The 26103-nt window shown below is 38.6% G+C and overlaps 1 protein-coding gene across 4 annotated transcripts in view; it reads left to right on the top strand.

The window, feature by feature from the left end:
• Positions 1-21613, top strand: part of atp13a3 (ATPase 13A3) — a 65592-nt gene extending 43979 nt beyond the window's left edge. For 3 of the 4 annotated variants that reach the window (XM_061824128.1, XM_061824126.1, XM_061824127.1), the window contains exons 20-34: positions 4687-4807; positions 5005-5129; positions 5758-5918; positions 6042-6170; positions 10011-10090; positions 10181-10223; positions 10319-10428; positions 10550-10646; positions 11437-11509; positions 11583-11760; positions 11961-12139; positions 12223-12311; positions 12388-12468; positions 13021-13104; positions 14659-21613. In XM_061824128.1, coding sequence (XP_061680112.1) covers positions 4687-4807; positions 5005-5129; positions 5758-5918; positions 6042-6170; positions 10011-10090; positions 10181-10223; positions 10319-10428; positions 10550-10646; positions 11437-11509; positions 11583-11760; positions 11961-12139; positions 12223-12311; positions 12388-12468; positions 13021-13104; positions 14659-14871 — 1763 coding nt within the window. In that variant the 3' untranslated portion in view covers positions 14872-21613. The remainder of the gene's footprint in view (positions 1-4686; positions 4808-5004; positions 5130-5757; positions 5919-6041; positions 6171-10010; positions 10091-10180; positions 10224-10318; positions 10429-10549; positions 10647-11436; positions 11510-11582; positions 11761-11960; positions 12140-12222; positions 12312-12387; positions 12469-13020; positions 13105-14658) is intronic. The other variant, XM_061824129.1, reaches the window with a different exon arrangement.
• Positions 21614-26103: the final 4490 nt, after the last annotated feature.

The following is a 26103-nucleotide window of genomic DNA, read 5'->3' as shown; positions in this document are numbered from 1 at the left end:
GTTTTATGGAAAACGTTAGTCAAAATCTGTCTGACATGGTTTAAGTTTGACATCTCTGCAGATTATTGAATGCAAAAGGCACCCAATGGCATAAGGCTTGCAAAACGTGGATTTTTGAAATTGCAGACAACTTAGTGTAGTTTTATAAACATTCAAGTATCTGCCCATTTCTTGGCTGGTACCCACTTAGGCAACTCTGGTGAATGGCAACGTGCCATTTTATGAAGTAATAAGCAAGTGAGTGTCAGCTACTGCAAAGGCATAAAAATGGTCTGTAATAGTATAGTTTATTTTGTGCAGGACATTCAAAATCATCCACATTCAACCCTCATCTGTCTGAGCCATGATTTTTTTTTTCATAATTGAACACAAAAGATCCAACTTCAAACTATTTACACAGTTGGAAATGTCCAAAATATTTGCCCCTTATCTCTTGTGACAGGTACTGAATGCTTCGTCATATGAAAAGATTTTAGACTGTCAAGTAGTAATGACCCCTTCCTATTCTAAAATGTCCATTCACCACTGCAAAAAGCAAGGTCAATTAAGAGAGAGATGAGAATTTGGTGTGGATGAATTTGACTGGACTGCACAGAGTCCTGGCCTCAACGTGATAAAGCACTTACTGGTTGATTTTTGAGTGGACCAATGAGGCAGGCCTTCTCATCAAACATCAGAACAGTATATGACTTGGCAAGTATACCACTACTGGAAAAATTGACAAAAATTCCCATAAACTCACACTTAAACCTTGTTGAAAGCCTACCAGAACAGTTGAATCTGTACAAAGAGTACAAAAAAGAAGCAATAAATCTATAAAGGGTAAACCACCATCATATTAAATGGACGGATAAGGAACGGGATGCCATTCAAATTTAAGTAAGTGATGGCAGGTGACCAAATACTTTTTACAACATAGTTTGTCGTATTTGCAACACTATTCATAATTTAGGATTTAACACTTGTCTTAAATAGGGACACTTAAATTAATTTTTGCCAGTGATCATCACAGCACCTTCAATTAAAATGAATGGGAACAAATGACAAACAAACTCTGAATATCCCCCTTTTAATTTTCTCCCACCTCCGTTTTCAGATCCTGTTTTTTATTAGTGGACCACCACTTGATGTATTTTATTTCTTAATAATATTATTAATAGGATGTAGGTGTGTGTGTGTGTGTGTGTGTGTGTGTGTGTGTGTGTACACTGTTCGGTTGTTTGATCAAGCAGAATGGAGAATCTGTATCCCCTTTATGCCAGAAGAGTTTTACAATGTCACAGTGGAGATTTTGAGCTTCCTGTGTGATTTTCTAGTATTTTAATTGGAATTTATTGAGGATCAGCGTTAATCTGTGGTACAGAACAATTTCTGGAGGGGTGAGAAGGACAAAGATATAGTGCTAACTGTAAACAGAATGAGAAGTAAATCATTCTGCAGCTACAAGAAAAACATTAAATATGGATGTTGTACACAGGGTTCGCACGCGTCCCTAAAAGTCCCTAAAAACCCCTAAATTTTCGAAGGTGCATTTAGGGGCTCCTAAAAGTCCTTAAAATCCGCGAAAACCAGTCAATCCCCTAAAAAGGCCTTAAATTATAAAAAATCAAAGGGAGGACCTCTACCGCCAAAATTCTCCCGAAAAAAAAAAAAAATAAAATAACGATCCGTCTGGTGTCTAAAACAGCCAGAAATTGTCAACGGTATTCACCGTGTTGACAACGAGTCGCCATCTTGTCGTCGATATTCCATTGTTCGTTTCTGTGAGTCGGCATTTCACTTCGTCTTCGTTACCTCTTTCATCGATCCAACTTGTATCATGGGGAAGTGCATTTTTCAAGATGCTTGGGTTGAAAGTAAGGAGTTTGGAAGCTGGGTTCGTCGAGATGCAAAAGATCGGCACGTGTTTTACTGCCATCTGTGCAAGCAGAGCTACCAGCTAGGAAAGATGGGCGTCAAAGCGCTGGAGTCGCACCGGGAAAAAAAGGAGACACGCTGATTTGGCGAAGACTCTCATCTTCCGTTGGTATGAATCTGTTTCTAAAATATAAAGACAGTGAAGCATCAACTTCAGGCATTGGTACTAGCAGTGCATGCGCACCTACAGTTGTCCAGCCATCGACTTCAACCAGCCTGAAGTCAGGCTCTATGAACCTAGTTCAATACACGAAGGCGGACTCGTTAAAGGCAGAGATCGTGTGGACTTTAAAAGTGATCTGCAGCCATTACAGTTATTTGATGAACCAAGAACGGTTGATGGCACCATTGGGTGAGTCTTTTTTACTTACTCTTGATTTCCCACAATGGCCTTAAATTTTTTCCGTGTCAGCCACCAAGACTGTCCCTAAAAAGCCCGTAAATTTTTTGGGTCCGACTGAGTATGAACCCTGTGTACATGACTGGATCGCTACACCCCCGTGAAGACAGGACAAGGATGAGAAAAAGCATGCAAGACAAGGATTGTGAACACGGCTATACAACTGAAATGTTAGTACAGAAGGAGAATATATCCATAATTTACATTGGTGATTGGTGATACTCCCAAATGCATATTTCCTCCATGTTCTCATAACTGCCAGGAATAGTATTCTATGTTTCAAACACGTTTCTCGGGTGTTGTGAGCCTTTCAATTTTGCTCCTTTTGTGGCTTTGGGCAAGCTGGGCTTTCTGGCAAATAACTTTTTCACTCCAACTGGGTACTCTGCTGCAGACGTAGCATGCCTTCTCTGGAACTATCTTTCCCCATGACTCTATTGGACAACTTCCCATTACAAAGCAGACTTGTAGGCAAACCTACTTCCTTCGTTTGCGAATGATTCAGTCAAAGATCTGTTGAATCATCTGTACTCCAACTATATTTCTCTTTTTTTCCTCTTTTTCCTTCTGGTATCGCATCACCCATCTTTGCGGCGGCCACCTGCCAAGCTGAGCTCAAAGAAGCACCGGCTGCGATGCAAATCTTCGTGACAGAAATGTTATTTATTCCACACTTTTTTACAGCATTGGAAAACATTTGTTTGTCTCTTACAGAAATAATCTAGATACCAAAACATTTTCCTTCCCCATCTTTTTTCACTTTCATTCATTGAAAAACGAAGGGAGGCACTAGGGGCAGCGCTAAAGAACCATGGGTCGTCGACGCGAGCACATGCTGTGATATGGACCAACCAGAGCAAAGTTGTTTTCCAGATTTAAATTGTGGAAGATGTGAAGCTCAGTCAGCGCAATGCTTATTTACGTAACATGGCATTTCCAAACCAAATGATCTTGCGAACCTGATAAAGGAGATCAAAGATGAAACTAGAAGGGGAAATATGGATTTAAGAAGACCTTAAACTACTATAAGATTTAGTTGCAGTTTATTATGCATCCCTTTTCTGAACCAGTTATCCTCACAAGGGTAGCGGGAGTTCTCGAGTCTATCCCAGCTCAGGCTCAGAAATAATGAAAACTCACAATCTTATAAATATTCACCAACCCTTACTGTTTTAATTGAAAATAGTTATTCCCTTTTTCTTTTGGCCTAAATAGAAACTCTGGTACTATACAATATACAGACGTGATTTTTATAGTTTATAGACGGAATTCTGTCTTTTTAAATTGCATAGAAAAAAAAATCTGTTTTTCTGCAGTATTCCGACCATAACCCGCGCCAGAATCCACACGTTCATTTTCTGATCTGACTTTTGCAAGTGAGGCGGAAGCGATGCGGAAGTGACTTGGAAAATGTGATATGCATCTGTTGATTGGTCGAATGTGGAATAGGCTGTTAATAGACCCATTTGCAAGTGAACACAATGGTGTTGCTCAAAAGGAAAGACCCTTCCCGAGTGAAATAAATTGATAGAAATGTCAAAAATAGGTTTTAATGGGATTGCATGGAATGAGAAATACCGTTGGGAAAAAAGGTTACCACTCAGTTTAGAATCTTCATTTGCAAAATCGATGGACCTGGTAAAGCATTGTGTACGTGGTGTCAGGATACTATTGACTGAATCAAGAGGTTTCAAGGCATTGGAAGTTCACGCGAAACGACAAAAACACAACTGGAAGCAAGGAAAACAAACTTTTCCATAACTGGTACATTCGGATGTCAACCAAAGGCCATTAAACCTTCTGGACTTCATCCCTTGTTTACGTCCACTGCTAACGGTTTTGAGAGGCAAGAGCCACCGAAACAACCAAACTCCAGTTGCAGACAGGGTCGTCAATAACGAGGTGACAGTTCAGAAGCAATTACTTGTAAAAATGTTATTTACTGATAACGAAACATGTTAATAATTGTCAAAGTCATGCGTTTCAATAATTTACAAGACAATAAACTGAAATGTTTTTGAATGGATACGATATGCACGTTTATGAAAGCATGCTTGCGTGCCATGATGCAAATCTGAATTCAATTTAGTTTCACTTCCAATAGTGAAATTTGTATTTGAAATTGTAGTTTTTTGGGGTAAAGGTATGAACCTAAATAATGAACAATCAAATTGCGAACATTTTGAAAACAGAATAGCATTTATTTATAGATGTACTTAATATATTTAATTCATAATACATTTTATAAAACTTGCACGTTAAAATTGATCATTTTTTGATCATGCTTGCAGCCCCCAGAACACGGCTATTTTTCAGTCTTTTTTTCATTGTCAAATTATATGCCTGAGTATATCACTGTGTCTTTGTAGTGCCAGATAATTTTGCAGAGGTCTTGGAGTGCTACACCAAGCAAGGTTTCCGAGTAATAGCTATGGCTCACCGTCGTCTTGAATCCAAACTCACGTGGCACAAGGTCCAGAATGTAAGCAGGTAGAGTGCCTTTTTACTTTTACTATGCCAAATGCAACCTTAAAATATTTGAAAATTTGACTTCATGTATTGCACTGATGAAAAATATATATATATACCAAATATTTTTGTAAACTACACGTACTTGTAAACATGGCTTTTATTTATTATGGATGAAACAGTTTATGGGACTGAGTCAAAAAAATGTGTATCACCAGAGATCACATCGAGGCAAACATGGAGTTCCTGGGTTTGATAATCATGCAGAATAAGTTGAAAACTGAAACACCGACTGTGCTGCAGGATCTCCACAGAGCCAACATCCGTACTGTTATGGTTACGGGTAAGAATGAACTGACCAGCCACTTATACAGACCAGATCACCATAGCAAAAGAGGCAAAAATGTGGTTTCAAATTTTGTTGTAATTTATATAACAGATGGCATGAAAACCAGATAACACTGTAGCCACGTCAATTATTTTGTACATTATTTTTGTCGTTTTGTCTTCAACATAGTTTCTGTAAGTATAATGTATAACTGTAGAACAAGTTTCTTTCATGTGCCAGTCACTTATATTTCTTTGGCGTGCACTTGTTCCTGATTTCATACAGCTTGTTGTCAACGGTACTGTTCTAGTAACGAATGCTCTTCGCAGAGTGATGGTATTAGGACTGTCCTGTCCTATAGAATCGACATTCAGCAACAGAAGAATCTTTCAGTGATTCCCTTCTGGCAACCAACTCTTCTCAGTTAGCTAGTTCTTGTTCTGGCGTGTAATTAGTTTTTAAGTTTTGTTTTTTTTAAGCAGTAGCATTGTTTTGTATTATGTAGCACCTCATGCTCTGTTGTTTTTATTGCAAATATTTTTATATATTTTGCAATGAATCTTGTAATTTTTGCAATGTAACTTCTCTAGTTGTGTAGTTTGCATGTGGCAAATCTTGAAATGTTTGTTCTCTACATTTTTAGGTGATAACATGCTGACAGCTATTTCTGTAGCTCGGGACTGTGGAATGATTCTGCCACAGGACACAGTCATAATTGCAGATGCAATTTCCCCACACGATGGACAGGCTGCTCGCATCACCTGGAGATGTGCTGATAACTCAAGTATGGCAGCACATCTGAAGGTGAGACAATTGCAAGAACATGTTCAAATGACTTGCTAAATTGGGCACTGTTTTTCTTTTTTGGTCTCAAAGTTAAGAGTATCCAATAATGTGAAATGTCTTTTTCTCTTTAACTTTTTTTAGGAAGTGACCATCAGCCTGGAGGATGTTTGTCAGATAGATGAGCACAAAGAGCAACAGCGGTACCATTTTGCCATGAATGGAAAGTCATTTGCAGTCATCTCGATGCATTTTCCAGATCTGCTTCCAAAGGTATGGGGCCTGACTATATATGGTGCTAGATTTGTGCCACAATTACATACACATAACTGTGTATATAGAGCACAAAAGTATGTTTTGTGCTCACAAAAACATTGTGCACATTTTTTTCCAAGTCACTGATTACATAGTACATTTTGTGTGAAAGTTCTGTTTTTCCAGTTTTTCTCCAAACTCGCTCAAATTTTTTTTCCAGACAGCATGTGGACGTTACAGGGGGAAGTGTGGGTATGTGAGAGGACGCCAAAGGCACATCCCCCAGAAGGTATACAGTGAAGAAAATAAGTATTTGAACACCCTGCTATATTGCAAGTTCTCCCACTTAGAAATCATGGAGGAGTCTGAAATTTTCATCGTAGGTGCATGTCTACAGTAAGGGAGATAATCTAAAATAAAAAATCCAGAAATCACAATGTATGATTTTTTTTTTAATTTTTTTATTGATTTTTTTTTTTTTTTATTTGTGTGATACAGCTGCAAATAAGTATTTGAAAACCTATCAGCTAGAAATCTGACCCTTAAAGACCTGTTGGTCCGCCTTTAAAAGTTCACCTCCACTCCATGTATTATCCTGAAATCAGATGCACCTGTGTGAGGTTGTTAGCTGCATAAAGACACCTGTCCACCTCATAAAATCAGTAAGACTCAAACTTGTAACATGGCCAAGACCAAAGAGCTGTCCTAAGACACCAGAGAGAAAATTGTACAATGCCACACGGCAGGAAAGGGCTACGGAGAAATTGGCAAGCAGCTTGGTGAAAAAAGGTCCACTGTTGGAGCGATCATTAAAAAAATGGAAGAAGCTAAACATGACTGTCAATCTCAATTGGAATGGAGCCCCATGCAAGCTATCACCTCGTGGAGTCTCGATGATCCTTAGAAAGGTGAGGAATCAGCCTAGGACTACACGACAGGACTTGGTCAATGACCTGAAAAAAGCCGGGACCACCGTTTCTAAGGTTAGTAATACACTAAGACGTCATGGTTTGAAATCATGCATGGCATGGAAGGTTCCCTGCTTAAACCAGCACCTCAACCCCGTCTTAAGTTTGCCAATGACCATTTGGATGATACAAAGGAGTCATGAGAGAGAAGTTTGTGGTCAGATGAGACCAAAATGGAACTTTTTGGTCATAATTCCACTAACCTTGTTTGGAGGGAGATGAATGATGAGTTCCATCCCAAGGACAAATCCCTACTCTGAAGCAGAAGCATGGGGGTGGTCGCATTATGAATTGGGGGTGTTTTTCTGCACATGGGACAGGACTACTGCACTGTATTAAGGAGAGGATGACCGCAGCCATCTATTGTGAGATTTTGTGGAACAATCTCTTTTCCTCAGTCAGAGAATTGAAGAATGGTCGTGGCTGGGTCTTTCAACATGACAATGACCCAAAGCACACAGCCAGGAAAACCAAGGAGTGGCTCCATAAGAAGCATATCAAGGTTTTGGCGTCGCATAGGCAGTCTCTAGACCTAAACCCAATAAAAAATCTTTGGAGGGAGCTGAAACTCAGTGTCTCTCAACGACAGCCCAGAAACCTGTCTGATCTCGAGAAGATCTATGTGGAGGAGTGGGTCAAAATCACTCCTGCAGTGTGTGCAAACCTGCTGAACAACTCCCGGAAACGTTTGACCTCCGTAATTGCAAACAAAGGCTACTGTATCAAATATTAACATTGGTCAGGTGTTCAAATACTTATTTGCAGCTGTATCACACAAATAAATGGCTAAAAAAATCTTACATTGTGATTTCTGGATTTTTCTTTTTAGATTATCTTGCTCACAGTGGACATGCACCTACGATGAAGATTTCAGACCCCTCCATGATTTCTAAGTGGGAGAACTTGCAATATAGCAGGGTGTTCAAATACTTATTTCCTTCACTGTATAATGCCGGTATGTGTTTTGTGCTAAACAACACTGTTTTGGCTTAGGACCCCCAAAAATGGCACCAACAAAAACACACGCTGACAAATCACAGCTTCAACTGTCAAACAACCTGTATGAAGCTTTCAGCGTTAATGGTGCCTTCATAGATGTGTAAGTTACCCATGCAATTGGTACTAACACAGCCCCATACCATCACAGAGTCTGGGTTTTGAACTGTGTCCTGAACAGTTCAGATGGTTCTTTTCCTCTTTGCCCCGGAGGATACGACATCCACAATTTCTAAAACAATTTAAAATGTGGACTCGTCAGACCACAGAACATTTTTCCACTTTGCATTAGTCCAATTTAGATGAGCGTTTCTGGGCGTTGTTGATAAATGGCTTTTGCTTTGCATAGTTGTTTTAAGTTGCACTCACTGATGTAGTGCTGAACATTGGTTTTCTGAAGTGTTCCTGAGCCCATGAGGTGATATCATTTTCACATTGTCTGTTAAACGTCATGGGGATTCAATATTTGTTTTCAGCCCTGCAGCTTACATGCAGTGATTTCTCCAGATTCTCTGAATATTTTGGTATTATGGACCAGAGCAAATGAAATCCATAAATTCCTTTTAATTATAAATTGAGGAACATTGTCCTTAAACTGTTTATTTTCTCATGCACCTGATTACAAAGACCTTAAAACCTCGCCCCATCTTTGGTCGTGAAAGAAATCAGTCAATTCAGGGAAGCTCCTTTTATATCCATTCATGGCACCCACCTTTTCCCAATTAACCTCTTCATATGTGGGATGATCCCAACGTGTGTATGATGACCAATACCCAAATTTCTCACTTTTTGTCCACCTGTCCCGCTTTTTGGGAATGTATTGCCGCCATAAAATCTAAAGTTAATAATTATTTGCTCAAAACAATGTTTATCTGTTTGAACATGGAATATCGTGTTTGTAGTGTATTCAATTGAATAAAATTGGACCATGATTTACAAATTGTTTGATTGTTTTCAAGACAATGTCGCAACTTCACTGAAATTGGTTTTATACGTGCGTGTGCGACACCATAAGATAGTGCTAATGTTGCCATATCCGCTCACAAAACATCAATCGAAAAGTCTGCAACTTTGAAGTGGACTGAATATCCAAGTTTGAGTAGTCATAATTTAAGAGCTGCAAGACAAAGCTGGTTTTTGGAGTCCAAAATAAACATATGTACAATATTTTATTCCCCTCAAAATAGTGTATTTGCACAGTCACATGACTGACCAACTCGTCTTGTTGGTGAATTGGAGTCAAATGACATTGGTGATCCTGTTTGATTGCCGCAACAAAAATGGAGTCTGAATAGATACACACATGCAAGAATGGATAAAAGTAGTGAACGGCATGTTGAACATTGTAACAGAGTAAAAGTGTCAATCCTTCACATAAATCCTCAAAATATATGGTGCATTTAAAGTACTCTCACAAGTACAGTTGATGGAAAATGTTACTTGAGTAAATGTAACTGTAAATGCAATGCATTACTACCCACCTTTGCCTCTAAGTTATGATTGGAAGGGAAACAGCCAACCAGAATATTCCCTGCTGTCTGACTCCTGATTGGTTGACAATTGTGGCACATTTGAAACTGTCAGGTTGGTATCACAATTGTTACGACAGTGTAGTGTGCATGGTTGAGAACAAAAGAGTGCGATGTGCAAGGGTGGTGGGGGTGGGGGGGAAACAGCAACCCTATGTGGAAAAATGTAACTTTGACAGAGTTCTGTCAAAAAAGATTTACACACAGAATGTTCTTATGCGTGGAAAAAATGCTTTTGTGTTCAATATTTACCCTTACAAGTATGTAAGTTTACAGGTTGCACAAATCCAATGACATATCTTAACACAGGGGTTACAATGTATCTGAACACAACTGCTAATATTTATTTTATGGTCATCATATAGTTGGTGCTACATGGGACAGTGTTTGCCAGAATGGCCCCAGATCAGAAAACCCAACTCATTGAGGCACTACAGGATGTTGAGTAAGTGTAAACATATTCTACATATTCCATCATGGTTGTGTAAAACAAAACATTTTTAGTAGTCTCTATTAAAATGGTATTTTCTCACAGCTACTTTGTGGGGATGTGTGGAGATGGAGCAAATGACTGCGGGGTATGAAAAGGGCCTTTTTATAAAAAAATATAGGAGTGAGACTTATAAACATACATTAAAATTGTTTTTTTTTTGCCATTTTGCTTTTTTCTCAGGCTTTAAAGAGGGCTCATAGTGGCATCTCTCTATCAGAGCTTGAAGCTTCTGTAGCTTCTCCATTCACTTCCAGAACACCTAATATCTCTTGCGTCCCAAGCCTCATTAGGTTGGTTTCCATTGACAGTACAATACGTCAAATACAAGTAACATGTTTCTATTTTTTGTTTTTTTTGGTTTGTTGTTTGCCTTCAATTGCAATATAACAAGTTCTCTCTGGCTTTTTACAGGGAGGGCCGTGCTGCTCTCATCACTTCCTTCTGTGTATTCAAGTTCATGGCCCTTTACAGCATCATCCAATACATTAGTGTCACTCTCCTCTACTCCGTACGTAATGCTGTTCTACACACAATCACTTGCCTGTGGGCAGGTGTTCTGACAGGGACTAGGGCAGCAGTCGGCAACCCGCGGCTCCGGAGCCTCATGCGGCTCTTTCATCCTTATAATGCGGCTCTGATTGGCTTGGGAAAATAAATTACTATTTTTTTTTTTGTATTTAATTGAAGTGCGTTTTATTTGTGTTAGTTTTTATATTATTTTAGTTCTAAATTTGAAGATTGTGATCTTGAAATATTAAAATATTAATTAAATTATTTGATTTTATTTTTTCGTCGCTCAAAATAGACGTCACACTGCGGAAGCGGGTATACCCGCTGAAACGCCGTCTATTTTGAGCGACTTTCAAGCCCGGCAAAGCCAATGGAGAAACATGCTGCGGTAAAGTAGTAGAAGTTTTTTTTTTCTTCATTTTAGATGTGCGGCTCCCAGTGTTTTCTTTTCCGTGGAAACCGGGTTCAAATGGCTCTTTCGGTGTCAAAGGTTGCCGACCGCTGGACTAGGGGATCCTTTTGGAAAAATATTTGTATGGCCCCTCAACGTCAGTACAGCCAAATCAATAAAAAATATATATATATATTTTTTATTTTTAAAATTTTCATTTCACACACACACACACACACACACGCGCACTCACACACAGAGTAAATAAAATATTTTCCAAGGCCCACAGCAAATTTAAATAGTCTTCTTATCCCTTCTTACGATGCCCCTGCCTGTGAGATTTATAGCAAAAGCGTTTAATTGCTTCATGCAAATAATAGTTTCTCTCTTTTCTCAGATTCTCAGTAATCTAGGAGATTTCCAGTTCCTCTTCATTGATATAGCCATCATACTTGTCATTGTTTTCACAAGTAAGTTTTGGAGAATATAAATTTATGAAAACAAACCTTGGTGTTGATGAGTGTCTGATTCCTCCCTTTTTAGTGAGTCTGAATCCAGCTTGGAAAGAACTTGTTGCACATCCTCCTCCATCAGGCCTCATCTCAGTGCCTCTGCTCCTCTCTGTGCTGAGCCAGATCCTCATCTGCTTTGGCTTCCAGATTCTTGCATTTATTTGGGTCCAACACCAGCCTTGGTACACTATCTGGACACCGCTTTCAGAGTGAGAACATATCATTCATCATCAGGATTTCCTTGGCACAATTTGTATAAATTTAAAATTCAATATAACTTTATAGTCCTGTAAAATTTTAAAATGTAGGGCTAGAAAATGTTTTGGTTTAAATGTGTGATAGGATTATGCAAATTTATATATTTTTTTCCATTTTTTTTAATGCACAGTACATCTCATTGTTCTTTCAGTGCCTGCAATGTGTCGTCACACACCAATATATCCAACCACAATGGCAGTGAAGTGGATGACCACAACATCCAAAACTATGAGAACACCAGCCTTTTCTATGTGTCTTGCTTCCAGTACCTTATTGTTGCAATTGTCTTCTCAAAGGGCAAACCCTTTAGGCAACCAAGCTATAAGAATTGTACGCTCATTGCTTTACAGCTAACAAATTTGAAATATTTGGACATCTATGTAACAATATTTTTCTGTTTCTGCTTCTGCCAGGGCTTTTTGTTATGACTTCTTCGATTTTGTACATTTTCCTTTTTGTCATCATGTTCTACCCTGCTGAACCCATAGATGAATTTCTAGAGGTAAAGAATGTGAAATATTGGACTGGACAAATGATAGGAGATCCTTGTGTGAACATTTTTACTTTGGTCTCCACAGATTGTTTGTGTTCCACTTGATTGGAGACTAAAACTCCTGCTCATTATCGTGCTCAATGCTGTTGTATCTGTTATGGTAGAGGTAAGTCACATGTACCAATATGGTTATCACCCTTACCCTCTTGTCCCCAAAGTTTTTGTTTGTCATGCAGTGTCCTCATCTTTGTCTCATTCCCTTGACAGCAAGATTGCTTAAATGTATGAAAATGCAACGTTTTAGACTTCTCATAGTTATCAAAAATATTGTTTCAGTCAAAATAAAGAATCTCCAATTGCATGACAATGGATGGTCAATGCGTTCTTTACTCAGTGGAGCAGTTTTAACTGAGCTTCCTAACACTTGGCTGCTTTTGCTTATATTTCATGCTTGGCGCCCAGCCTAGATAGTGCTGTTTTGCTAACTACCATCAAATTTGGTTTAAAATAAAAAAAATCACTTGACTTATAATCAAGTATTTTTCTAATTGTCGTGAAATAACACAACTGTGGGTTTTGCTTTTGGTTTTGTTGTTGTTTCTGTCAAAATTTGACTTGCAATAATCACAAAGAAAAAAGAGGCCTTGCAAAAAATATCAAAACTACATGAAATCAAATTAGCCTCTGTAATTCTTTCCCCCTGCCCACTGCGCCACAGACCTTCTTCATTGACATCATCTTATGGAAAGTTGTGTTCAGCAGAGACAAGCAGGGCGTCGCTACTGCCGCCCCACCACCACAGGTTGGGAAAAAATGACATCTCCTATTCTAGCCCTTTCATTTTCTTTTTGTGTGGTGTTCCCTCCCCCTTTTGTTTTGCCACAATATGGTCAACAGTAAAAACTTGTTCAGTCTACCAAAGGGTTTTCCCCCGGGACTTAGAATTGCGTCCATCATCCGCTATCCAATCTGCTTCCCCTCTCGTTGCAACTTGCTAGCCTCAAAGCTCTACTTGCTGCATTTGACTCTTCACTCTTAGGAGTGCTTTTGTAATTCTTTCAACCAGTGAGTTGGTCGTCTCTGTCCGTAAAAAAAACCTAATCATCAGACTTGACTGTTTATATTTGAGCCCTTTTTTGAGATGTGATCTGCTGTGAAGATCCTTTATTTTACGTTACTCCATAAGCTTTTTTGAGGTTTTAAGGGTTGTATTGGACATGTGTTTTGACAGCTAACGCCGATACACTGTCATGCTCATTTTTTGCATGTTACTGTTCTAATAGTATGACTTAACTGCCTAAAGCGTTGCAAATGTATTTACAACAAGGTTAGAACTGGGAACTAACAGCCAATCTGCAATCATATTCCTTTTATCGACTAAAGATACTATTTACAAAAGTCAAGGCTGCTCGGTTATTGATGTGCAATGCAGTTCAAGTTGATGACTTTTGAAGGTCTTCAAACAATGAAAAAAGAAGAATTAACCATTGTAATGACTATTTTTTGGAGTCACGAGTTTAATAGCCCTCTAGCTCGTACCTTTCTTGATGTCCATTTAGCAAGGATATGCCGGACTTTCTGAGGGGCCTTCAGTAGGGCTGCATAGGATGTGTCCCATAAATTAGGGCGCTGTTTTTTAGGTAGTTAAAAAAACATGCTGGCTCTGTGTAGCACTTATTTTGACTTTTTCTGAAGGTTAGTGCAGTTGAAAATGATTTTAAAAATAATCCTCTTTATCCTTTTCTGCTTTGGTTACACTTACCTTTTTTGACTACTCAGTGCATTGTTTCAAGCTTATTTCATCTGAGCTACAGCTCTGTGACCCTCAAGCATCCTTGGGCCACAATGCTTTGCGCACCAGTTGGAATATAAACTGGTACATGTCAGTAAATTAGGCTATCGTAGAGGTTTATTTCATTAGAGCAATTAGTTTGCGGACGTGCATGTGTTTTTTTTTGGGTCAATCCTACCTTAATTTTATTTTAAACATTACAAACAATTTTACATCAATTCTTTAGAAATGGGGGTCTATTAACTACAAGCCATAATCCTCAAAATTACAAAAAAAATAAAATTGACTTTTTGAATTGAACCTCTGAAACACAAGTTCCACAGATTTATGCACCAGGATACCAAGAGGTATATTTTAAGTGGTACCTTTTCATCGCTTTGGGCAACATTTATTAAAAGAGTAGAGCATTATTTAAAACATTGCATGCAAATGCCATGCCACCTTTTCCTGTGATTTGAATTATTTTAGAGAAACTCCACATTCTTTGATTAATTAAATCACCCATTTTACTATATTTTCTGAAATGGATATTTAAATTTTTGTGTGGGATTGTGGACATTTCAGAAAGGCACTGACCTGTTGGCAGACAAGTGTATGTGCTGCCCAAACAAGGTGACTCCCAAGGCTCGCTACATGCATCTTGCGCAGGAGCTCAGCATCGACCCAGACTGGCCCCCAAAACCAACCACTACAACTGAAGCCAAGGCCTGCCCGGAAAATGGATCTTCATTATCAAATCAGGACCATTTCCTAGCATCCCAAAGCCTCTGCCTATAACAAACACTTCAGATAGGGACTATCAAGGTGATGATTATGTTTGCACATTTAACTTATTAAAATACTCGGTCTCCGCTGCTCGTGATGGTTGTATAATTATGTACTGTTGTTCCAAAAATTCCATAATTCACATTTCAATGAAAAGTGTCTGGTCTAGCCGTTTTGGGGTTTGGATCTTCAGTCTAATGAAATGAAAATATTTCCCTGATACTGTAAGTGGTGGTTTGTGGAGAAATCACAAGCAATGTCCAATTAGTATGTTGACATTAATATACAGTCACGGTAAATTTTTTTCAAACATTGTGTTTTCAATTTCTGGTTAATTTTAATGCTTGGTACCAGTGAAGATATACAGTGCTGTGAAAATGTATTGGCGCCCTGCTCAAATTCTTAGATTTTTGCATAGTTTCCCCCATTTGTTTAAGATGTAAATATCAATCATATGCAACCCAAGTGAATTTAAAATGCTGTTTTTATTGATTTCATCTATTGTGGGAAAAATACATATTGAAACTTAACTGGCCTCCTGTGCAAAAGTTATTCTTTCCCCCTTATTAAATCATGAATCAGTTGTGCCTAATCACATTTTTTTAAGTTTCATTGATCACACTCAAGCTTGATTACTTCCAGACCTATTGAGTAAAAAAATCACTAACATAATCTGTCTCGACAAAATCAAGTCGGACAAAAGATTTAAAAAGCTGCAACAAAATAAGACATTGTAAAGGAATTTCAGAACATTTGAGAAATATACTTAATGACATCAGTCTGGAAAGAGTTACCAGTCATTTTTAAAACTTCAGGATTGTAGTGAACCATAGGGAGAACAATTATCCTCATATGGAGAAAACATGGAACAGTGGTGAACCTTCCCAGGAGAGGCCGGCATATAAAGATTACCTGAAAATAAACAGAAAAACCTCATTTGAATGCCACAAAGGAATTCAGAAGAACTTGTAAAGACTTGTAGGCCTCTCTTGCCTTAGTTAAGGTCCATTGTTCATGATACTAGAATAAAACTGAGCGAAAATTGCATCCATGGCAGAGTTTCAAGGTTAAAAGCAGTGTTGACCAAAAAGAACATAAAAGCTTCATCTTACTTTTGGCAAAAAGAATAAACATCTGAATGATTCCCAAGACTTGTGGTACAATACCATATTCACTCACAAGATGCAACTTGATGTTTTTGGAAGGTGTCTGTTTTGTTACATGCGCCGTAAATAAAGCACAGCATTTAGGATAAAACATAGAAGCAGTCATACGTGCTGGTAGTGGTAGTGTGATGGTCTGGGATTGATTTCCTCTGGAGACAAATTGCTCGTGTTGTTACATACTTGGCCAATGAAAGTTTTGAAGTGGACTAGTGAAAGTCCAGACTTCAATCTCATTGCAATAAGTGGCATGACCTTAACAAGGCTGTTCAAGCTTGAAAGCCCTTCATTTTTGCTGAACTCATACAATTCTGCAAGGAAGGGTGGGCCAAAATATCTCCAGAGATGTGATAGATATGCTACCAGTTATAGAAACGGCTTCATTTCAGTTGCTGCTGCTGAGGGTGGTCTTAGGTTTAGGGGTGCCATTATTTTTTTCACACAGTGCCAGGTAACTTCAAAGTTTTTTTTAAAAAAACATTATTTCAAGTTCACTTGGGTTATGTTTGTCCTATTTATTTGATCTTAAATATTAAATTGGGGTAAATGCAAAGTTGTTTTTTTTCCTGATTTCATAATATTGTACATGAAAAAAAATCTCATTCTGGCATTTAGCAAATACAAATAATCTTGGTAATCATAATTAGCCTAAAACAAGAAAAGTTTAGTTCGATATCATGCTAATCATGAAAAAACAAATTCTATAGTCTTGCTCAAAAATATTGGCACTGATAGGTTCTGACTCTACCTTGAGTTCTACCAGGCATTAAAATTGAAAAGGAAACTGAACAAAGTTGGTCTCCTGGTAATATTTCCCTGAATTTACTTTTACACTATTGGAAACCTTATAGACACGAGTCAAAACAATATACATTGGGTATACAAAGTATTCCGGCCCCCTTAATTATTTCACTTTGTTACAGCCTTTGCTAAAATGCAGCCGTAAGTATTCGGACCTTTCGCTCAAAATAAACTTAAACATTTCAGGAAATGGCTACAATATAAGATTGAAAAATTCAAGGAGGTCTGAATATTTCCCGTACCCACTGTATTTGTGTTTTTCATAATTACTGCCATTGTGTTACGAGTCAGACTGAAAGAACTTGGGTAGATTTCTCATGACAAAAAGCAACTAGTAGTAGCCTACGGGATTGCAATTTTGACCTTCTAAACCACTACCAACTCCATCTGAAACTGAAACTACAAACAAATCTATTAAATTTTTACTTTAATGTTTTGGGGGCATTTTTCTTATCAAGTGGGTCGGATGACTGGTTGAACATATCCCGCTGCTGTAGTGGTCATTCACAATCGTGTAGTTGATGCCAAATTTAAAAAGCTCAACGATTAGCCAGGCTTTGTCAAACAGCAGTAGTTGGTGGGGGGGGGGGTGCTTGGTCCTACAGTGGTGACTGAATTACTTTTAAAGGTGAATTTTGCAGATTTAAAAAAAAAAAAAAAAAAGTCCTAACAGTAAAATATTGTAAAATTTATCTTTAGAAATATTGCCAGTCTATCCTAATTGTATTCCTTAAATTTGTTTAAATTTTTGAGATTTCAAGATTCAAAACGAATAGCCAATTAGAGAGAGAGAAAAAGAGACTTGAGTGGTATCAGTCATTGCCGTGCAAACGCTAGAGCCTGCCAGGGTTGTTTTGCTGCATCACGCAGATTTAATTTTTATGCCCGGATTAAATTATTTACTTGTGATTATCAACAAAAGTTATAAAAAGAATTAACTGGGCACCTCCCGCCGTAGACAAAACAAGGTTAACTGTAAATAAAGGCTTTGAATACATGTCTCTAGAGGTGGAGCTGCCTATGGCCTCTTTTTAAGGCAGAAGTGTCTTTAACTCACCTCCTGCCTCACATTTATTGTGGCCTACAAAACCAAGTCGTACCTCTAAACTTGCCAAAACGCCATTTAATAAATAATGTATTGTAAATATTTTTAATCAAACCTCTTTTTGCAGTAAAAATAACAATGACAACTTTGGATTTCTAAAGTGGTTAATAAATTCGTCCATATGTAATATGATGAGGTTATTGAACATTGTTTCATCATTACACTGGCTCTCTGAGCAAAGTTAACTACGTGGCCTGCAACGAAAATGACACTTTTTGTCGTCAGTGTCATCAGGCATATTTTGTCATACCAGCTTCTTCTCGGATTTAGGAGGAAATATTGTTTCTATGCTGCTTCAGTAATAACAATTAGTTGCCCACAACTAACTTCCTAACGTCCAGCTGGTTTTCTGCCCAGTGGACTGAAATTACATCTTTAGAATTTCTTGACCTATGTCGCTAGGGAAGATCTCAGCCTTTCTGTTCCCAAGCCGATGTGCTCTCACAAGTGGATAACAGATGCACTCAATCAGAAGAAAATCAGGCAAATATTGACAGATAAAAAACCGAGTCAAACAGAAGTAGCTGTCAGGCACGCCTTTTCTGGATATTCGCATGACAAAGCCACGCTGTTTTTTTTTTTTTTTAATTAAATTGACTTGGTATATCTGAATCAGCTTTAATGGCCAAGTGTGTAACAACACAAGGAATATGTCTCCGGTAGGTGATGGCGCCCTAGTACGACATACATGTTCATCTAAGAAAGTCCCTCGATGGAGGTCTACATAGCCACAATATGAAACCTTTAAGGCTTCAGGAGATGTAGAATCAGGCTCTCGCATCATGTTTTAGGATCAGTGCGGAATTTTAATTGATTCTACATTTCAAAAATGGGGGCGGTAAATTGAGACTAAATTCAAATCTTGGCAGCAGTTTGGAAACTGCATGACTCACCTTTAAAATAGTTTTTTCATGTCAGCAACTCAATCAAATGCAGTGGGTAGGAAGAGACTGGAACTCCTGAATTGCTGCTGTCAACTTTGTTGCTCTAAATACTCAAGCTATTTGCCATATTTTAATAATAGAACCCTCTTGAAAAAAAAACAGACCAGATATACTTAAATATTTTTCATGTATGACTTGGGGAGACCTGAGGCTATCAGCATTTGACAACGGGTTTCCAATATTAGTAATAATACTCCTGCATATCATTACTTTGCTCTTGGCCCACCAATTGACATTGAAACAACATCACAACACTGCTGCCTGGCAAGTTCTTCTGACACCAGCTGCAGTACTGTCCAGTTCAATCCACCGAATAGACTATCTCTGACTTTGCGCAAACGCCATCTTCGAAGTTTGAAGTTTCGTTCAGTCGTGGTAGAAGCAGGGTTAATTCTGCATGGTTTGGCAAGAAGAGATCCTGTTTAGAAAGGGGGGAAAAAACAAAACAAAACCTTTACCATTGGTACAGTTAATTGTACTATTCGTTGGAGCACTGTGATGACCTTTAAATTTCTCTCTTGCAGAACTTCATTCGTTGAGGGGGAAAAACAAATTTCCAGGTGTTCATTTTTCAACGCTGTTCAATAATATATTACAAACATTGAAAGCCTACTGTATGCCAAATGCAAACGGCCTCATCGAATTTAATGATATCTGAAAAAGTAGAACAAGTGTACAGTTAATTTTGGGGAAACCTTTCACTAATAAGTCAGTGGCAGGGATTTTAGAGCAAGTGAATTGATGATAAAATTACATGAAAATACCAGCACTCAACTAAATCTAGCAAACACTTATTAAATCTAACTTTCCGATGAGAGACAGCCTCTAAGAATAATGTCTTTTCCCTAATTTTTCGACATTGCTTTTGCTTTGTTTCTCACCAGCCACACTTGTTTTCCTACTGACCATAAGCGTGATCATTGTTTTTTTCATTTCGAGAGCAATGTTGGTTGTCATCTCAGTGGAAAAAAATGTTGGTCATTTTAAGAAGGGTCATCCAAAGACAGAGAGTGAATGTTTGCAAAATATTGCATTGTGATCAAGCTATTACCGCAGACAAAGTTAAAAACTGTGTAAATGTGCTTTGGGATATTAATCAAGTTAAACTTGCGTGAGAGTTCCACTCTGAAGCATCAAAACTACAAACTCAGAGCCACTGCTACTTTTCTTTTGTTGCGACACAAAATAAAACTTCTGCTAATCTTAGCTATAAATCGCTTCCCATGGAAGAAGAAAAAAATGTGCAATGGTTAATGCATTCACCATCTCATCAGCTTGCTGCTTTGCCATGTTGAAAGCAACCTTAGTAAAACACTGAAACAGTTTAAATCCACACAGTTGCTTTAAGTAAGTGCTGTCTGTTCAATTTGTGTGTTTTTTTTTTTAAACAATGCTCTTCCCAAGACATCTGCTGTTATCCATTAGTAAATGTACCATTTCGAGACGGTCTACATGTTTTAGCCGTTGTTGTCCTGTACTTTTTTTTTTTTTAAGTTGTAGTTGCCAACAGTGTGGTATGGTTCTGTTTGCAACATTGTAGGAAGGGAACAGTTTGTGCAGCATCCATTTCAAGCCGCTAAATCTTTGCCTTTTACAAAGAGAGTATTTACTTTTTGGCTTCAAACGTTCCATCAGAACAAAAGATTCAAAGGTGCTGCAATGTCTGAAAGTTTCATTCTGACGTTCACAAAAGTCTGTAGTCGGACTCATTTTGTGACTGCCCCAATGAATTTTTATGGTCTGTCCCAAAATGTCAATATATAACATGACATCTGTTATTTTTGTTTTACCGTGAATTGCATGTCTTTTATTCACGCAATAATTTTGTCCAAATGAGCATCATGAAGCCTTGCGGTGGGTTGCTATTCCTTGAAGATATTTTTAATGTACCTCTATGAGATACCTTTTTGAGATAACTTTTATGAAACCCAGGACCTATTCTGTTTTAATATTGTTTAGATTACTGTGTTGTCGTCACAATGTTTGGAACTATTTTGCCTACTTGCAGAATGATTTGAAATAAACAGGCCATGTTGCTTTGTGGACCTGATTCCTGATTTACTCCCAAAAAATTTATTTGCTGAATGGAGAGAACACCTGAGGCACAAATGTATTATGAAGATAGGACACATGCTACCGATTAAACTATGACCACCCAAAACCCTTTTTTTTTTTTTCAATGAAATGGTATCACTTATCTAGATTTACAGTGCAGTAACTCTATTTGAACTGAACAAATGTTGAATATAATCCAAAAATGTATTCTGATCTGTGTATATATACATGTGTATGGATACATGTGTGTATTTTGTGTGTGTGTGTGTGTGTATACTTAATTTTTTTTTTGGGAGGAGATGTACATTTTCTATGTGCTTAATCTGAAGTTATTTAAACATTTTGACTATTAAGGGCTGGTGTCGTGGTACTTTTTTATTTTTTTTTACAACAAACTGATTAATTTATATGTTCTTGTATTTATTTGTATGTTCATTTTCATATCAAGTTGGATCATTTGCATTATCTTGGGAATGGATCATGGGCATTTTGTTTGCTGCTGTTGCTTGGAAAGTAGTCAGACCCCCTTAAATTTATATTTTATGTTGCATTTTTTTTCTAAAATTTATGTTTATTTTACCCCTTATTAATGTACACACAACACCCCATATTGATATGGGGCACGAAACGTTTTTCCCAGATTTATTAAAAAAGAAAAACTATCACACAGCCATGTGGCACTCATATTTAACGCTGGTGCTGTCCATATCTTCTAATCATCCTTGAGATGGTTGTACACATTCATGCTTTGTTTGATTATACTAATTGAACTTGATTAGGAAAGCCACACCCCTCTCTATGTAAGATCTTACAGCTAACAGCATAACAGAGCAAATAAAAATCATAAGGTCAAAGGAGCTGCCTGAAGAGCTCAGTGACAGAATAGTGGCAAGGCACAGATCTTGCCTAGGTTATTTAAATTTTGTTTTACTGCACTTAAGGTTCCTAGGAGCACAGTGGTCTCCAGCATCCTCAAAAGTAAGACTTTGCAATGACCGGAGCCTGTCTGGTCAAACTGAGCAATCAGGGAAGAAGAGCCTTGGTGATGCAGGTAAAGAAGACCCCAAAGATCACCATAGCTCAGTTTCAGAGATGCAGTCGGGAGATAAGAGAAAGTTCTAGAAAGTCACTGCAGGCCTCCGGGGCTTAATTGGAGTCACCTGACAGAAGCCTCTCCTCGGTGCAAAACACATGAAAGGCAACATGGAGTTTGCAAAAAAAGAAGAACCTGAAGGACTCCCAAGATAGGGAGAAATAAGAGTCTGTTCTGATGAGACTAGGACAGAACTTTTTGTCCTTAATTCTAAGCAGTATATGTGGAGAAACCCACACACTGCTCATAACCTGTCCAATACGATCCCAACAGGGACAGGGTAACTGCTTGCAATCGAAGGAAAGATGAAGGTGACAAGTACAGTGGTTTCCTGGACGAAAACCTTTGGTAGCATGCTCAGGACCTCACATTGGGCTGAAGGTTCACATTTCAAAAGAACAATGACCCTAAGCTAAAATAACAGAGTTGCTTCAGAACAACTCTGTGACTGTCCTTGAATGGCCCAACCATAGCCTTGAAATAAACCCAATTGAGCATCCCTGGAGCGATCTGAAAGTGGCTTTCCACCAACATTCGTCACCCAACCTGACAGAACTGGAGAGGATCTGCAAGGATATACTTTCAGGTGATTCTAAATACTAAGTACAGGATCTGAATACTTATAGCTATGTGATGGTTTTCCTTTTTAATTTGTAAAACATGTCAATTCCATTTTTTCCATCAGGTGATGTGTGTACATTAATGACGGGAAAAATAAACGAGAATTAGTTTAACAAATTGCTGCAATATATCAGTGAAAATTTTAAAGGGGTCTGAATACTTTGGGTACCCACTGTACATCTTGGGTCTGTGAGGTACACAAAGCAAATTTCTGCTGTAGAAGTCTAAGAAAGTGAGAAATTGATACTCAAACCTCCATGAATTAACTTTGGCCACTTCTTTGTAAGTCCCCCCGCCCCATTCACTGTGCATCAGAATGAACATATTCTTATATTGAATGTTATTCTAACTTTCTGTGTAAATAACATTTCTTAGCTACAATATTGCCTTTTAATGTGATAGCTATATCAAGTCCATGGATTTATGTACAGATGTTTCTTTCCTGCAGGTACAATAAAATTGACAGGATTAGGCTCCTATTCTCATGTTTCATTTACAAATTGTTGAATGGCATTTGAGTCAGCCACTGAGTGTCTAAAGGCTCAGATGGATGTTCTCTCAGAGCTATATGTGTAATGAACAGAGAACATGATCAAGTTTAGTTTGAAATGCAAAAACGCATCATTATTACTCACCTGCTGTCAGTAAAGATAATTGAATGTGCTTGACATTTAGTGCACATCGGCAATCAGCCCATTTGTTTGTCAGCAGAGATGAACATTGTGCTGAAATATTTTGACTTAATTGATTGTATATTTATGTTCCCCACAACAATTGTATTTTAGATTTAGATTTTGTTTCAATAAATGTTTTATGGCTACACTTTGTATTGTTGTTCAATAATAAAGGATCCAAAGCAAAATTCTTCATTAGCGTACAATAGCATGAAGTAGAATTTCACAGTAGAATTTTTAATTTTATTCATATAAATGAACGGCACCCGAAGTAGGAGCAGAGTGAACAGGATCCTATTGGAAAGTCTACAACCTGGCCACCAGCTCTTCCAGCTTCTTCTATGGAGTAGGGGCTAATTGATCAATGCAAACTAAAACTAGCAGGCATTCCAAAAGCTTCTTCCCCCTTGCAATTAAGTAATTAAATTATGTGGCGTGATGGAACATATCCCAGCTGACTGTGCAAGAGGCAGGCTACACCCTGAAGATGTCGTCAGCTAATGGCAGGACACACAACCATCCCTACTCACATTCACACCTACGGGCAATTAAGAGTCTTCGGTTAACCTACTAGGCGTGTTTTTGTAAAGTGAAGGGAATCCCGAGTACCTGAAGAAAACCAATACTCCGGTGTCGTGGAAACGTAACATTAAAAAGTATCATTTATTGCTATTGAATTTTGGTTTTAACATATAACTACAACAATGTTAAAAATATAATATTCTGTCATTCGGATCCCACTGTACCTTTTGTGACAGTCACGACTAAAAATCGTGTTGGCACTGTTAATCAAATATATACAATGGTGTGAAAAAATGACTTCCATCTGACTAATGTTGGGTGTTTCTCACACTTTGTTTCCCATAATAAAACAAATTTAAATATTAGTCAAAGGCAATTAAATACAAAATTCAGTTTTAAAATTTTTTTATTTTTAAGTGGTAAAAATTCCAAACTTACATGGCCGTGTGAAATTGAATTGACCTTCCCCCCCTAAAACAAACTTGTTTATAATATCAGAGTTCAATTTCTCTAGCCACACCGAGGCTTGATGCTGCCACATCTTTTCCTTTCGGCTTGTCCCGTTAGGGGTCGCCACAGCGTGTGATCTTTTTCCATCTAAGCCTATCTCGCGCATCTTCTCTAACACCCACTGTCCTCATGTCCTCCCTCACAACATCGATCAACCTTTTCTTTGGTCGTCTTCTCGCTCTTTTGACTGGCAGCTTCATCCTCAGCACCCTTCTACCAGTATACTCACTCACTCGTCTGTGGACACGTCCAAACCATCGAAGTCTGTTCTCTCTAACCTTGTCTCCAAAACATCCAACTTTGGCTGTCCCTCTAATGAGCGTGTTTCTAATCCTATTCAACCTGTTCACTCCAAGCGAGAACCTCAGCATCTTCATTTCTGCTACCTCGAGTTCTGCTTCCTTTTGTTTCTTCAGAGCCACCATCTCTAATCCGTACATCATGGCCGGCCTCACCACTGTTTTACTGTGCCAAACATATACGAGCGTTCATGCTGCCACATCTGTTCTCAATCCCAAAAAAAGATATCACTTAAACCAGACCTGTTTGACAACGTGTATAATAAAACATAATGCTGAGATGTAAGGATATTTAGGAACAAATGAGAGAGAATGTGACCTCTATTAGGTGTTAAAAGGTTATAAAGCTGTTTCTGAAACTTTGGGACTCAAATAAATCACCAACAGTGAAAATATAAAAGTGATGAACCTTCACGGGAGTGGCCGGCTAACCAAAATTACCCAGAGAGGGCAGTGATTGATCATCCAAAAGGTCAAAAAAGACCCCGCAACAACACCCAATGAACTACAAGCCTCTGTTTCAGTTCAGTGACAAAACCACTCCTGAGCAAAAGAACATTAAAGGTCAAGTGTCATCCCTATAAACATTCTAAAATAGATATTGTAATGAAAAATACATAACATTATTCACTTCAATGTCTTTACGAAAAATATGAGCGGAGAGCGCGTCATCCATGCGCAAAGTTGCACAAGTGTCATTCGACGACATCCAAGTGGTCGCCATATTGGCTGTGTCCCCTATCTGTGACATCACCCCGGACATTCGCCATTGAAAACACGAGGTGGACCCCACTATGGAGACGAACACGCCCCTTCTGACACGGGAGCTCTTTTCGAAGAAGAGAACATAACACAACCGAGTGAAGTTACCAGGGCAATATTACCCTATTGTTTCCAGCCATATTCAGATATGCGATCACGGCCAAACCACCTCCTCGTCCGATCCACTTCCACAGTGGAAATGAGCCATCGCGGGCCGGCGCCGCAACAAGCCACCCTTTATGGCATAGTTTATAGCCGCCGCCGTCCGCTATGAACATTACCGCCGAACCGGGCCGCTTTACGGCGTTGTCGTCGCATGTGACTGAGTGTAGCATTGTCGGCAGCACTGTTCAGAGCCGCTGCCGTCCACGAGCCCAACGCGCTGGCGAGGTGACGCATCAGCCTTCACCGCCGACACATTTAGCACGCCTGTCAAACGTACGCGGATGTTGTTACGTTATGAGAGACCAATTACGTGGTCCGCCCCAAACTATTTTTTTTAGTACCTGTATACACACCTTGTCATTTGGAACCCATGAAGCTCTCGTCGTTTGCACCCGTGCAATCCATTTTTCACGACGAACCGGATCTCTTGCAAACTTAAGAAGGGTAAATCCATCCTCCTGAGTGTTCAAGCAATGTCCAGCAATGCAACGAGCCGGCATTTTGGCTAACACAAAGGAACAACGAGCTAC

This window comes from Syngnathoides biaculeatus, chromosome 7 (genome assembly GCF_019802595.1).
Source record: "Syngnathoides biaculeatus isolate LvHL_M chromosome 7, ASM1980259v1, whole genome shotgun sequence".
Lineage (NCBI taxonomy): Eukaryota > Metazoa > Chordata > Actinopteri > Syngnathiformes > Syngnathidae > Syngnathoides > Syngnathoides biaculeatus.
Note: the sequence above shows the minus strand (reverse complement) of the source record. Positions and strands in the feature narration are given on the sequence as shown.